This window comes from Metopolophium dirhodum, chromosome 2 (assembly GCF_019925205.1).
Source record: "Metopolophium dirhodum isolate CAU chromosome 2, ASM1992520v1, whole genome shotgun sequence".
NCBI classification, from domain to species: domain Eukaryota; kingdom Metazoa; phylum Arthropoda; class Insecta; order Hemiptera; family Aphididae; genus Metopolophium; species Metopolophium dirhodum.
This window is the reverse complement of record NC_083561.1, coordinates 39,696,037-39,713,550: the sequence shown is the minus strand read 5'-3', so window position 1 is coordinate 39,713,550 and position 17,514 is coordinate 39,696,037. Positions and strand designations below refer to the sequence as shown.

The window sequence follows — 17,514 nt, the reverse complement described above, 5'->3', positions numbered from 1 at the left end:
GTTATTATTTTTTTTTTTTTAATTGATCCTGAGCCCGACAACTAAGGACATTAGCTATTTTTGTTTTATAGGTTTTTATGCCGGTTGGGGGAGGAACACGTGTGTGGTAAAATAGTTAATATTATAATAATATTATCTTACTATAAATTATATATAATATATAAAAAGAGAAAATATATTTTGTGGATAAATTTGTGTATATTGTGATATATGGTACATTATTTTCCGTTTAACTTATATCATACATTGTACCTACATTATATATGTTCAAATTTAGTTTTATCATTGATAATTATCCACGTCGATTGCAATAACTTTTATGTGTACCAATGGCATGTTACCACGATGCTGCTATAGTCTAAAAGTTATCGCAAAAATAACCATCAACAAAAAATTATTATGTCGCCAAAATTTAAACATTTTCCAAGTACCGTGAATAGTTTGAAAATCCCCGGAATATTTTATAGTACGCGTTGTCCCTTTCACGATACTATAAAAAGAGACAAAATGCGTATTTATATTCATTTAAGCCTTTTGAATTTCTTATCAAATTACAAGAATTTTAACTTTAAAAACTTTGAAGTAATGATTAAATCAAATGAACTACGTCGTATCTACAAAACAAGCCTATATTAATATACCTAAGTAATATTATAATATGTTCTTATAATTAATTTTTTTTCTTTAAATTCTTTGTATTTTCAAAGATAATGCCTGATTCCCGATAAAAGTTTTTAGAAAAAATGATTGCACATAATAGTTAACGGGTAATATAATCTCTATATTGCAAGATTATTTAAAATTGATAAACATTTATTTTTAAATATAATATAATCAGTTGCAGTAGGTGTGCAGAAGATTTGAAAACTGAATAATAAACCAAATTTTTATTAAAGTCTGTCCACATATTTCGATTGTGTGGAGTGGGGGACTTGGAAAAAAATTAATAAATAAACGAAGTACCTACCCACTTTATTTTTGTATCTACCAAATGCCATGTTTAATGAAAATAAAATTACACCAATACTCTGACTGCTGCATGCATTTATGAACGTATTAATACCTACGAAAGATCTATAATCAAGCATTGAAATAATTGTCCTTCCATTATGTACGTCTACACTATTCACTAACTACAGTCAAACGTTCGGTTTTCAGTGAAAAAACAGTGAAAAATTATTATTTTTATTTCTTGTAACTAAGTTGCAAGAAAAATTAAATTAAGTGGCCATATTATTATTAACTATAGAATTTGACATAACGTCGTTATTATATTATAGCCTTGCAATAGTAGGTACCTTGCAATCTATAAAAAAAAAATCCAAAAAACTATCCAATAATTACGAAGAGTTGTAGTAGGTACTCGTATTACAAATTTACAACTTATGTTAATTTATAATATAATGTTAAATGATTTTCATGTGTTATTTATTTAAAAAAACATAATAATTAAAATTTATATTTTATTGAGATAAATGGAGCATACCTTTATTTAAATCAGAAAATGTAATTCACACGTAAAAGTATATAACATAATATTATTATTAAGTAAATGCAAAATATTATTATAGTCTATCGTGCAGAAGCGATTTTGTTTTAGTAAACCACTTAGAAGCGGAAAATTGTTAAATCCACCTCTGCACACCCATAATACTATTACACACACATCACACGCGAAGAGTCCAAAAGTAATAATACTACATAATATAAAAGTTGCTTTAGGATTATATATAGGGTGGTATTTTTTTATATTAACAGAATTACCAGGACATCTTAAGCCACGGGTATATTATATAATTTTAATGTACCTATTGTTTTTATAATTTGAACATTAATTATAAGAGCTAGGACGTGCATGGATATTGTAATTGTGTCGTTGTTGTCTCGCGTCTTACAAACGTACGATATAGTAAGTAAATTTTGAGTTTGGTAGAACCAATTTTTTACTGTCAGCTTTAATACCCGAGTGAATATACATGTGGTCAAATTTAAAGGTAAGAACATAATCTGTGTACAACTCCCGTTGGCTTTTACTTTATTTTAATTTTTAAGCGAGTTATGAGCATTTATATATTTTTCACATAATCGTAAGCGTAACTCACTTAAAAATTAAAATATCTTAAAAAATCAACGATAAAATACTGATAATGTTCCTTTAAGTCTGATAATAGGTCGAATCCCTCTGCATTTAAGCTAACAACACAAAATTGTTTCTGCTAAACTGAAATTTGATATATTTTACGTTTGTAAAACGGAGACAACTGCACACGCGAGTACGACGTCTTCTTAAGGATATCGTATTATGTATATGAGGGTTTAGGTATTAAATACAAAATACGAAATAATATTTTTCATAATATTTAAATTTGAACATTTAAAAAACATTGAGTATAACAGACTTTATTATGTTCGTTTCACAACACCTATATAGGGCAAGGTTTTACCGAGTACGTGGGTACCTGAGTTACTGGTTGGGTACGATTATCAAATGGGATAAACAAACCAAATCCGTAATATGTATAATACCTCAGTATACCTATTAATATGTACACCATAGAATGTAGTGGAATATTGATATGCAAGGCCGTATCCAGAAATTTTTCAGGGGGGGGGGGGGGGTCCAAAACATGTATATTGTAATTTTATTGAATTCAGATTTTGATGTTTGGTTAAAAATAAGATATATTAAAGAAATTTCGGGGGTCTAGACCCATACTTTTACATTATAATAGTTATACCTAGGTAATATTATTATTGTTGCAGCTTAAAAATCAGAGGTCTAATATACGATTAAAAAGGGTAAATATTATATTTCATTGAATGGTGAACTTTACGGGGACATTAAGGAAAAATAAAAATGACTCCTTATACAGCAGATAATCATGAATGGTCTTGTAAATGGCTTATATAGAAACTTCGTGTCATAAAAAATTTAAAAAAATATACCGGCGAGTGACTTGATCTTACTTAGTACGATGAACATTTGTTCAATGTATAGAATAAAATAGGAACTCTTTAAATACATTTTGAAACCCGGGTCCTTCATGGTTGCTGAAAATGCCACTGCTGATGCTCGATAGTATAAAATATACAATAATGTATTTATATTTAATTTTAAATCATTAATCATTGTCAACTGCAGTGCTTAGCGTTTTATTGTAAGCGCTAAGCAATACAAACAAAATATAAATTGATCAAATATTATATATATTATGTTATAATATAAAATTGTTGTTTTGAATTTTGAAATTAGTACACTATATAACGCCGCCCAAAACATTTGTAAATTCTCTTTCGATATTCGTCCACGGATCATGGTCTCCAGTAGCTGGTATATCCGATTAATAATTATTTTTTATGGACTTTAACGCTCGCGTAATTATAATATATGCGTTAATTATTAATATCAGTTACGGGATCACCGAAATTGTTTTGCATGACATTATATTGATCATGTCTGCTTGTCTGCATTTTTTAAAATTCTTATTAATTTGTTTTCATTTTTAAATTGAGGTAAATGTATAACATTAATGATTATTCGACGTTCAATAATTTATTATTTTACTTATTAATTATTACCAACAATTTAACCTCGGTTATTTTATTTTAATTAATACATTTCTATCCTGGCCAGATTATTCAACATTGAATAAATAACAAATTTCAAATATGATTGCAAGTTGAGAATCGTTTTTAGAAAAATACTAAAAATTGAATAAATATTGAATCGTAAAAGTACTCAACATTTTAAATAGTTTGGTATATACAATGCAGCCATTAGCATAATATTTTTTTCAGCACCCTGAATGCATTTATAAACAAATTATAGTTAATATTTTACATCATAAAAAATAATCTCATTGAGAAATGAAAACGTTTAAAGTTAATAATGATAATTCACATACGATATTTCAATATTTAATAATTTAATGAAAATACAGTTAAATTTCTAGAGTAATTCATTATACACAAATCATTAATTTAACAAGTACCTACCTGCCAATATAATAATATATACCTATATTAGTTACAATATATATATATATTACAAACGAATACAATTAGGTAAGTACCCACTTGGCCATTTACTTTATGAATATTATTTTTTACTTAAGTGCCTCATTAGAAAATTTTACAAAATACCAGTTGGATATTTTTGTTCGATTTTCAATAAATTTTAATGAGAATATCAGTCAGTTACAATAGGTAGATAATAACTGCTAACCACTCACTGCTTCAAAATTTACTTTCCGAATAAAATTACTCATACATTTCAATCAGAATCTAACAGAGTTATAAATACCTACTAATCTATGAAGTGAAAAAACAAATTAGACACCAACTTCCAAATATGTATCATATAATACTATAATAAATTGTACAGTCTTACCATTTACCATTATCATTGTATTACACATCATAATATTATTATAACATCAATTATTAACAAGAACTAAGAAGTGTTATGGAAATTACGTAAACACAAGATAGGTAATAATATTATGGATTATTTATATTTTTTTGGCTGACTATTTGATAAACCATTTATCATGAATTCATGAGATATTCTAGAGGAATACGAACGAAAAAAAAATGAAAACTACGTTTTTGGCATGAAGTAAATAAACAAACTTAATATTTTTGTTTTATTTTTTTTGATGATCATCAACATTCAACATGCCGTGGTATAATATTTGACAACAACCAACTGCAGATATCTTTCTCTGTATATATTATACATTCGAAATCTATTTATATTATAAATGCACTTACCACTACGGTAAATACATTTAAGACAATATACTTTGATGAAAATCCAATATTTGATTTAAAACAATTGAATGGTTTTTATATCCATATAATATAGTCATCCGAAGGGCGTTAGCCGTTAGCTATTTTATGTTTTTTTTATGTACATCGTAGACTGTATTTTGTTTAATGCAGGTAGGTTTACAACACTAAACACCGACCTCAGTGAGGTGATATGTCTGTGAAAAAGCGAGACCTGTGGATTATTCGACACGTAATATATTATATTATATTTACATAATAATTTGTTACTATATTATGGTGTGATTAAAATAAGTATATAATTTTTTTCTCAACATTTTTTACCAGACCATTTGTTACAAATGTTAAAATAGTTTGAACAAGAAGCTTATTTGATTAAATTAAATTAAATTAAATAATTACATAGAAAACAGAGTGAAGAAGCCTTGTGGAACATCAAAAAAATAATTATAATATAAAATATATAATCGCTCACCAAAATTGTGTGTATAATATTTCACACGGTATATAAGAACCATCATGTTAGCACCCTGTACGTATACCGGGTGATCGATTTAACGCAAGACACTAATGTTTTTTCAAAATCTATTAATTTTTTTGTTACGTAGTTTTAAGTCGTTAAAAAACAAAATTTTTATATTTTTTACTGTCATACTTTTTTAATTAGTTTTAATTTTTTTAGAAACAATGTGTTTTTTAATCATTTTTATTCCAAAGCAGAATATTTCCGGAGTACTTCGATCGAATGTTGGAAAAGTATAGTTTATGAGTAGCTAGATATTTTAAATATTGATGACAGGATCCGAGTAGTAGATACGCTGGTCACCTAATAACCTATTATTAGTAAATTATTAGTCCTCCACTCATGTAAATTTTAAATTATTATAAGATGCTAATGAACTACTCGTCTGAAGTTAGTGACGATATATGTTATAAAAAATAAAGTCGTTCGAAAGAGTAAAAACTTAAAATATATGTTATTTTGTTTACGTTGTTTGGTCACGACTTGAAATTATATTTAAGTTTTCTTAAGCAGTGATACCTATAGTGTTTACGCGTTAAACGGATCACCCCGTATATAAACATAAGGACATTGGTACCTAACGTGCTCCTCAAATTTCTTCATTCGTCACTAATTTTTTTTTTTCATATTTCTCTCTTTTTTTCCATATCAGCAATTTATAATACTATTTTATTATATTGCAGCTGCAGTTATCTATAACAAACCTTACGCAGTACGTGCGTATACAGACGCAGCTATCGACGACGGTTTAAGCGCATATTTTAGTCTGCAGATAATAATATATCATTTCGATTTCGTCCGCGTGCAACTCTCGCCCATAATCATAATATAATTTAATAATAATGAGATAAAATAAACACAAATTAATATCATATTATTAAATATTAATGTAATACCGTTACTCCGCGGTCGCCGCAGTCATTTTACGTGACGCCGTGCTGATCGCGAGCACGTCCTCCGCAACGAACGCTTCCGACGAAAACCGCGCGAGTCCTATTACAAGATAATCGTACAAATGATTGTCAATTTAAAATATCTGAAAAAACAATGGTCGGACTTTCCCGCGTTCGGAATCTCGTCGTTTAGTGTATCGAACCCGGATCCTCGCAAAACCTTGTACGGGTTCACGGCTTTGCAGTTGGTGAGTATGATATTATTATAATATCGTTTGGGCGAATCAGCCAACCAGGTAAACAGTAACCAAGTAACGACGCTAACCAGTCACCTCAGATCGCAGGCGTACGGGACCGGGGGATTCACGCAATAAATAATATTCAGGCGCAAAATGACTAAATATTATTATTTGCTCCCATCAGCTGCTAGGAGCGGCATATTTGTATAAGGAAGCGTCAATATTGGTTGACGTTTTTTTTTTTTTTTTGTATTGCAGTAAGTAAATAGGGGCGTTCATTTTTTAATATAATACATATTATATTAATTTTATTAACATTTTGAAAAATGAAAATAGCCATTTTAAAGAAATAATAATAATATTATAATATAATATTGCGATTGTGTGAGTTGTACTAAAAAAGATAATAGACATTGTAAGTAATCATTTTATTTTTTCTAAGACAGTATATTTGTTTTTTTTTTGTTTTTAGATAACATATTATTATCGTGATTAGTTGAATTTGTAATATAAAATTAGTGTTGCTTAAAACTTGTACTTTCATGTTTAATTGCTGCAGGTTGAAACTCGTTAATGTTGAATGAGATTATTATTATAATTATAACTCAGTAGGCATTTACATATTGAACAATATTTTTTTTTTTTTTTTTATACATAACCCGCGGAAACTTTGGCCATTGGGTGGTTTTTTAACTGTGGGCGAGGATACTGTAGGTTAAACACGTGTGTTTGTAATTTGGCAGATTTTTTAGTGGTATTTTTTAGTGTATCTGCCAAGCCCGAGTGGCGGCACTTCTCTCCGGACACGGTAACTTGCCCGAAGAAAATGCCACCCGCAGCCGAGGTTTTGAATCGTCGTCGGTGCGTATCGCAACCGACGCCTTAGTCTGATCGGTCAATCCGTCCCCCTCATATAATATAACATGAAATGTATCATAAATCATAATTCATAATATCGGAATAAGAAAAATAATATTATTGTACATCATTGCGATATTTATATAATACCTTTTTTTCGATTTTAATGTATACAATATACCTATCTATATTTTTATTTTATTCGTGATAAAACTTTAATATTAAATTATTTATTAACTTCTCAAATTGTTTCCTATGTAGTTTTATGAATCCTAATTTATGTTAATTGAGATAGTTATCTGTTCAGTGTTAATAAAAATTAAATAAGACAATTTTAATTAAAATTGTGTATTGTTGTCTGTTATAAGCAATGCACCTACACTATAATTTCATTGTAGACCAATAATAAAATATATTTTATATATTTTACTTAAAAAATGATGATAATATCGTAGCTTTAAGAGTAAAAGTAGATTTCTCCGGAGTGAAGATTGTGTTTTATAATAAAGATCTGGAGCGGCTCTAACACTTATTTCGGCCCTGCACTCGATTGGTATACTGACTCATGCTTTGTGTGTTGGTTTTTATTTTAGTGGTTTCAATTGTTTTCAATTATACTGTTAGTCAACAGCTGCTTATTAGAATGGTACGTCGAAAAGGACGGCAAGATGTCGAATGATCGATGGATCGGTAAGTAATTGAAAATTGTTACGTCCGTTATTGCAGTTATACATAGACGTAAGTATATCCGACTAGTCATACAATATAATATTATTGATATTATATAAATATCATATTATTGTTTGAAACGTTTTGCTCAGCCTCCACAAGATTTCCGGAAATGTGTTTTGGACACAAACATTATAGTGTTTTAAGTACTTTTAACAAATTAAGTTATCGTTTTACCAGACCGATAACATTCACGTTCACGTTCGGTAAACGGAGCATCATGATGCTGTCGCTGGAGGGTCCATTTTCCTTCAAATATGAGAAACTGTTTTCCTCCACAAAAAAAGTTCTGATTCCATTTTCCTTCAAACATTTTTCGGACTAAAATTATTTCTATTTTGCCTCCAAATATTGAAATATTTAGTTGACATTTTAGCCGACACCAGTGCTGTATGTACCTGCATATTATAAAGGGATAATAATTCATAACGGTCGATTACATCGTAACATCGTAACTTTGATCAATCCAAAATAATAGATAGTTGCGTATAGGTACTTTAGAGCTTACATATTTTATTTTTTTTATAATTGTTAATAATTTAAAGGAAATGGGGTTTTTTTTTTTTTTTTAAGCTAATAAGACTTAAAAATATATTTAGGACTTAGGTATTGTATTCTTAATGCGTTATTGGAGGAAAATAGTAAAATCTGGAGGAACGACGATTTAAGTATTGGAAAAAATTATTCACGGGGTTGTTCCACGTTATTATCACTTATCGCACCGATGTATTTATATTCGACCTACCAGTTACCACTCGATAATTTAAAGAATTAGGTATTCAATTATTAATATAATGTCGTTCGCCTCGTCGTGCTTTATGCGATGCTATAGATGGATTTAATTATTATGAGTGGTTGTTTTATACATCCGCCCCCTCCCCCCAAGTAGTATTTCTAAACAATTGTATACTGTTAAAAACAAAATTACAAAAAAAAAATCATTGAAATTTTCTGAAAAATTTTATCTGCCTCCCTTCCCCTAACCATGTCTCTGGAGCCACCCCTGATATACATGGAATATTTTACATTATAAGTAATTGTGGTATGATTTTAGCATAAATTCTGAGCTTACAGGGAGTGTTGTAGATATACAGTATAATATAAAATATGTTATTACTTATTAGTTTATCTTTATTATACTTTATGTATTTCCGTGCTACAAATAGAGTCTTATAATTACTATATTCATTATATTATTATAATACGCATATTTTATAGGTGCCTTTTATTATTATATACATGTAGTGTCATGTTGAAGTATTTAACAGTTTATAATACATTTAATTCTGCGTGCGTGTACTAAACCATAGTATAATTTTTTATGTATCATACAATTAAAATGTGGTAAGAAAATAATACATAACATATACATAGCACAGACATGCATACAGGTACTATATTAGGTATATACGATATAGGTGAATTTCTTAAACTATAATTATTTAAGCCACCAATATAAAACACTTTTTTTTTTATTATTGATTAACCCACGGCAACTTAGGCCATTGGGTGGTTTTTCAACAGTGGGTACTGTAAGTTTGGTAAACACGTGTGTTTTTGGTTTTGGCAGAATTTCAAGTCGGGCACCGGTAGGTTCCTGTCATGCCCAGTCGGGGGATGGCAGCCTCGCTCTCTAGACAGTTGCCTGCCACAATAAATAATAATATATTACTAATTTTACTAACTAACGTAGGTACGTATTATATGATGAGATGTGCACGCAAATATTACGTCATGACTATAATAATTAGTAAATAATTTTTGCATTTAATATTACGTGCGTCAAAAAATAACTTTACTGAAATATCGTATTGGCGCGTAATGCGTTTGAATGCGTGTGACACTGAGCATATAATATATATTATTATTATTATTATTATTATTATTATTATATTAATATGACGTGTATTTCGCAGGTTACGGTCAGTTTTACTTCAATGCCTCTCTGCTATTCCAAATATGTGACGTCATATTGTCAATGTACGCGAGTTATCATTTACGAAATGCCACGACCCGAGTAAGCACCAACACTACAACTTTATGTACTGTGCACTGTACGTCTCTGTACCTGTTGCTTATTTTTATATATATTTCCTATTAATATTGTATAATGTATGATGAAGGTTTTCGACACGTGACCTAATTGTAGTACCTATAGAATTTGTGAAATGTTACGATAGCCACGATAAAAATCGTTCAGTACTTTGACGTCTTTTAGAAATTCAATTAGATACTGTCCTATATGCATTTCACCTTTGTGGTTATAAGTATTATTTGGTGCCAATACTAGAGTGTATAAATAGGTACTAAGTTATTGTTATCATAAGACAGAGTACTTACCTAATTATATGGCATTTATTAATAATAATATGTTATTAACACGCCACGTCATCGTCGTTTGTTTGACATCAAATGCGTCGAGTCTTCAGTCTACTGAGCATATTATACTAATTCGACAACAATGTAAAACTATGATTTGGAGGTACCTATATGTTAATTAATTTTTTTTTCTTTAAATTCTTTATATTTTCTAAGATATTACCTGATTCACGATAAAAGTTTTTAGCAAAAATGATTGTACATAATAGTTAACAGGTAATATAATCTCTATATTGCAGGAGAATTTAAAATTGATAAACACTTATTTTAAAATATATAATCAGTTGCAGTATAGCTGTGTAGAAGATTTGAAAACTGAATAATAAACCAAATCCCTATCAAAGTCTGTCTACATATTTCGGTTGTGTGTGTGGGGGGAGGGAGGGGGGGGGGTGACCGTAAAATAAAACGCGTAACGTATACCTAAGTACTTCGAGTGGTTAGGCGATTAGAGGTAGGTACCATGAAATATACCGTATTATACATTATCGTATCGGCCGTAAAAAAAGGATCGGTACTGAGTTTACATAATATACGTATTATATTCCTATAACTGAAACCATTTTACTGTCTACACTCTGCAGAATAACAATAATATTATACTAGCAGGATTGAAAAAAAAACCCTACTTAGGTACTGGCCAGGCTTACAAACGCATTCAATATTGTATCGGTTTTTTTTTCTATATTAAATTCTATATCTATGCACGTAGCAGTTGGTGAAAAATAAAACGATTTCGAGCAAGTATAATAATATGTTATGAAAAATTATGAAAAAACTATTTATTCGTGTGGTTGAAAACTGACAAGTCATCATAATAATTTATTGAAAGTCGAAATCACCGATAAATTTTTACCACAAGAAGGCTTTTATTATGTAGGTATTATTACAATGTTTAAATAAAAAGTCGGGTTTCACTTTGAGTAGTGATCATAGCTAGAGATTGAACCGTCGTGTGCGTCACCGCTGAGAACGCTCAGATACCAATTATATACCTAGGTTCGTTATACCTGCAGAGGTAGCTGTATGTCGCCCATCAAACATTTTCCGGGAACCACGACACCGACTGTGGTCACTGTACATAATACGTATTATGTGATGGGGTTTTTACGAGTACCTATGTGTGAATGGCGTCCAGAGGATTCCGGGTAAAAATAAAAAAGTTATGGGATTCGAAAAGGTTATACATCAATTGCACCGGAAGATACTGAGGTAAAAAAAAGGTTATAATTCAATAATGAACTTTGAACGTATTCCCCTCGTGATGTATTTTAGAGTTTAGATTAATCCCTTTTAATACTAATTCTCGATAATTTATTTTAACTTAGACAATTTTGGACTTTTACAAGTCTTGGGCACGGCATATCGTAGTGAACAAATTTCAAAATTTATATTGTATTTATTTTTTTTTTTACAATTTATTTAGTTAAACCAACTTTTAACATTCACACATTTTGTATATTCAATTAAAATACCCAAAAATATTATATCTAGTGAATAGTTTCGTCTCAATATTTTCTTGACGCAATCGATGCACATCTATTTGTGATAAATCCATTCGGCGCAAATATGCACCCATGTATTTCAGATAGTGCAATTGACGAACACCGATTTTTACAATATTACAAAAGTCACCGTGTCGGACGATTAAATCCACGTTCATTTTCAAACGATATTGTTTCGTCGACTTCAAAATATAATAATATTATGAAACTATAAACAATTACCTATAATATTATACTATCATGAAATGACTGCACATGATAATAATATTCTACCTTAACTTTATACGACGGATACCGTAATCTGTGCTTTGTAATGTTTTCTTTAAGCAATGAATATTATGTAAAATAATAAGACACGCCGACTTTGAGTGGCGTCTTTCGACACACGAAACACACGAACACACTTTTAACTTAATAATAATTATTACATTTAATAGTTTAAGTTTAAATACAAAATACTGTATACACGCATACCTACGGTGGATAAGTATATGATATTTTTCGTTACGTTTCAAATATTTTGTTTTCACGTTTCTCGTTTGTCGTTATTATTATATTTTGTATATTATACTATGTACCTAAATAATATCTGGCGAGTATTATTTTACTCGTGTAGAACGATCTTCAAAGTATTATAGTGCCTGTCACCATAATATAATATTCACAAGCCCATAACGAAAATCTCAAACTTTATAGCAATTTGGTGTTCTACAATCCATTGACTAAATATCTATAATATCAACTATGAACTCAGTAAATATTTTATTTGTCGTCATTCTCGACACGTTTTTACCACGACAATTTAAGTTTTAATTAAACATGTATACACGCATACCTACGGCGGATAGGTATATAATATTTTTCGTTACGTTTTAAATATTTTGTTTTCACGTTTCTCCATAGTACCTATTATTATCGTTTCGCATAATATATTATAAATAATTTCTAGCGAGAATTATTTTACTCGTTTAGAACGATCTTCTGAGTATTATTATAGTGCCGCCTGTCAATATCTTATGATGCAAGGCTGGGCAAGTTAATGATTTTTTTTAACTCAGTTAAGTTAAGTTAATATGCACCAATAACAAAAAGTTAAAAGTTGAGAGTTAATTTAACTCTAGGTTAACTCAGTTAAGTTAAAAGTTAATACACACTTTTTGTTAACTTTTTATTAATATTTAGGCAATTCTTAATCAATTACAGTTTACAATAATAATATAAGTATTAATTTTTTCAAAGTGTTCCTTACGATTTATAGTCAATTTTCTGGTGAGTTCGGGTTTTTCAGAATAAAGTTAAAAGTTAATACACACTTTTTGTTAAGTTAAAAAAAAAGTTAATTTGTTTATACAACGCTAGCCTACTTAATTTTTTCCCAACCCAAAACTAAATTATAGGATATAGTGTTAATACTTCATACAGTATTTCCATATAAGTAAGATTCATATAAGTAAGATATACATTTTTAACTTTAAACAATTTACGATACATATTTTTTGACATGAAAACGAAATAGACTGAAACAGTGAAATATTATAAAATTAAAAACAAAATAAATTAACTTCACTTACTTTTTAAAATGAAAAATTAACTCGTTAATTTCACGTTAATTAAGAAAGAAATTTATTAAGTTAACAGTTAAGTTAATGAATAGCCAAAATTAACTAGTTAAGTTAAATAGTTAAAAGAAAATTAACTTTTTAACTCGTTAATGCCCAGCCTTGTTATGATGTATAATATTACACAAACCCATATTGAAAATCTCAAACTCCACGATAGCAATTATTTGGTGTTCTACAATTTATTTACTTATAATAATATCTAACATCAATGCGCCTATTAATATTTTGTTTTTATAATTTTTTTTTATTATCATTGCTTTATTCATAGAACGAATTGATTTTGACTCGCATCTACGTGAGAAACACGACATTTCTGCTATCACATATTAATCTTTATTATTAGGTATATAATTTGAACGAAATATAGTTCGAGATAAACCACACACCGAAATACTAACCGAATCGGCATTTTGTTTTTCTACAGACAGCGCAATTATTCATAAAATATTTCGATTAAAAACTGCGTGTATAATATTATGTGTGTGTGTTTTTTTGAAGTAAAACTTATTTCTTGAGTTGTGGGTGGAAAAAAGATCGTAACGAAAAATGAAACCACAGGAAAGATGAAACGACACGTTTGTTTATTTATTTATACATGTCCATGGAAACCATTAATAAACAAAAATGTCTATCGTAAATTACATATTTTTTTATTGTATTGATTTTTTTTCAGTCTCTCCCAATTCACTTATAATTTCACGGGCCCAATTACTTATGAAAGAAGTTTTACTTCACCCAGAGTGTGATGGTGGGCTCACACACTCCCTCACTTTTTTAAATAATTGTTTATACCCAACATTACCTTTATAACATATTATTGTGAACGTTGTCTTTGTATATTTTTTTTTCAGTACAATAACATACAAGACGTCAGGATATGGCTAATTGTCAACAACATTTACCTCTTGTCGGCGATAACGTGTTTTATATTCGTTTTGTCCAGAGTCGGGAGTGTCGTAATATGCATTAAATCGATAACCATATTGAGTAAGACGTATAATAATATTACAAGTAAAACAATTATATGAAACTTATCGTCGTTGACACAAAAAATCTTCCCATGGTCTAAAACCAGCCGTTTCCAATAAAGACAAAAACCGTTTAAAAAAAAAAATCACCAATGATAAAACTAGGCAAAATTTTAATTTGAAAAAATTGAAGTAAAAATTCAATATTTATGGAAATATTGAAGGATATGAAAAATTGGAGGTTTCACAAGGGGGGTTTTTTTTTTACTAAGCTCACATTGGAGGCTATTTAAATAATAATTGTTGATCTCATATTATAAAATATTTATCATCATAGAACGTATTTCATAAATAATTTATAGTAAATAACACATAATTAAAGGCGGTTTTATTTATTATTATTCACTATTTCTACGATAAAGATAGGCATTATAGGATAGCACATACAAGATATTATCTAATTATAGCTATTTTTCTGAATCCATTAAATCCAAAATCATAAATTTGTCACAGGATGTTTTTTCATGTCTATGACGTATAGTATGCAACTAATATATTATAGTTTTTGCCTATATCTATTTATTGTAACCTCGTCACTTTTCACTGTCGTGTTTATAGTATTTGCCAATTACAAGATATACATCGTTCATCAGATTTACAAAGACGAAAAATTGTCGTACATTTTTTTGGAACAAGGTCCGCCTCTGTTACCCAATTCACAAGAAGTAAGTAGGCCACATACACGTTGGATACGTGAAGTTATACTCAAGTAACTATATTTTGCCTTTTTTATTTTACATCAGTCTGTCGACGGAGATAATCTGTTGCCTCAGAATTACAACACCGTGGAAACTGAAGTGGAATCGTCAAAAAAAATCACCTTCGAACCACTGCTCTACACGGCAAATTAATGCAACCGCAGATAATAATATAGACGGTTGTGTTGACATTATAAATGGTATATTAATATTAAAATAAATTTCCAATGCCTATATGGTTTTAAATAGATAATATTATATAGTTGATTTATTTCTAACTGTCGATGATTTGATAACGATACAATACTGTAAGTGTTGTATCTTGTAAGTTGTAAATATAATATAATATAACATAACATAATATACAATATACATCATAATATTATAGTTTACATGCTTTGACGACTCCCGATCCCGCATGATCCACTCTTCATAGATATTAACTGGTCCAGCTAGTGGTCTCCAGTCTCAAAAACCCGTACTTGGAACCCCCCACATCATTGGTGAACTTCAACAATATTACCAAAGGCTAAAGATTTTATACCCTCCTATACACTGTCATAGTAAATTCAGTTGAAAATTTCCTCCAAAATAACTTCTAAATCCCCTCCAGACTTTACTCATCATCAGTATATTATGTAGCTGCCTCAGAGGTTCACATTAGCAAAATACTATTATTTCAATCCAAAATCTTATCAACAATATCAATTGTACCGTGGTGGGTTGGTTTATCATTACTTTTAACTATTCATTTCCACTGTCAAAAATTATATTTTTTTTATATACTTAGCGTTTTTTTTTACACGGAGTTTGACGGAGTGTTTTTGTGTGGTTATCAAAAATTTTTTTTTGATTCCTTATCATTTATAAGTCATTGTTACATGACATGACTATAAATAAGTAATAACGTGATTTAAATTAGAATATTATTAAGTGAAAACTTTTTTTAAAACACTTATACGTACATGTATTATGGTAGTTACAGAAGATGAATTTTGAAACCGGTCGTTAAATATAAATCTAATAATACTCAAGGCTATAGGTTCTGTTTATTTATTCATATATTATGCACGTTTGTATAAATAATATAATATTTATTATTATTCCTTTTTAATATTCATATTGTTTATATTGTATTACTAATTACCGCGGCAACGAGAGTAGTAGGATGGATAAGCGGCGGATCGAGGGGAAAATATTATATTTTACTATATTATGTTCGTCGCATAGGTAAAAAAAGGTACCTACTTGAACATTTTGGTTGTGACTTTTAAGCCATCCAACCAATAATCTGCTTGCGACTTCCCCCGTTCGCTTCTGCACAATATTTCTGGTCGATTTGCACCTTTTATTACCTTCAGCCGTTTGCCCTGTAGAACAATGATTAGCCAAAAATTAGCACGGTTTTTCAATATAGTACAACTCTGCCTCCTGATAATATACTTTATAGTGGCTTCTTGTTTTTTTTTTTTCCTAAAAACTAAAATACTGATAATAAAACCTGAAATTAAACCTCATTGTTATCATATGGATAGGTATATTAATATAAAAACCATGAATTAAGATAATATAGCTATACAACCATTAATAATAATTATTAGGGCCCGGATGTTGAAGCCCTAGTCAACCTATACAAATTCATTTATGACATAAAAAACTCAACAAATTCCCTAAAAATAATAAACTGTATATTATTATGTTAATGATCTAAATAATTAAATAAAGCTCATAATATAAAAGTTAAAGTTAATACAATTTTTTATCAATCTTAAAATTAAAATTTCAATTTATAGAAGTGCGTGATTTTGATTCAAATTTGAATTTTAAAACTGGTTTTAATCTAAAAAACAATCAAAACATTTTTTTTAAGGATTTTTAGTAATAGGTAGGTTTTATATTTTTCGATTGGTTGAAAATATAAAATATAATGAGTAATTATATTTTATATTAATGATAACTAACTAGTAATATTTCTCTCGATTTTTAAAAAATACTTTAAAACTTAAATAAATGACCTTAAAACAAAAAAACGCGAAAAATGAAAATTCAAATTTAGTTATGTATTCGTATTTAGAATGTTATTAAAACACATGCGTATCGTTTACGAGTATACCTAATTATATATTTTAAAACCAGACGGTTATTAGGTAAACCTGAACTTAGACTTTGTGTCGGTGCTGGATTTTCAAATTTTCAATCAAAAAATATGTGTAAATGGATCACCAAATATTTTAATAAATGTTTCAAAA

The 17,514-nt window shown here is 29.0% G+C and overlaps 1 protein-coding gene across 1 annotated transcript; it reads left to right on the top strand.

Annotated features, from left to right (window-relative positions):
• Positions 1-6,068: 6,068 nt before the first annotated feature.
• On the top strand, positions 6,069-15,647 carry LOC132938730 (uncharacterized). The gene is made up of 6 exons (XM_061005740.1): positions 6,069-6,455; positions 7,898-7,994; positions 9,950-10,050; positions 14,391-14,526; positions 15,126-15,232; positions 15,311-15,647. The coding sequence occupies exons 1-6, from the start codon at positions 6,330-6,332 to the stop codon at positions 15,416-15,418; spliced, it is 675 nt and encodes a 224-aa protein (XP_060861723.1). The 5' UTR covers positions 6,069-6,329; the 3' UTR covers positions 15,419-15,647.
• The last annotated feature ends 1,867 nt before the right edge of the window (positions 15,648-17,514 follow it).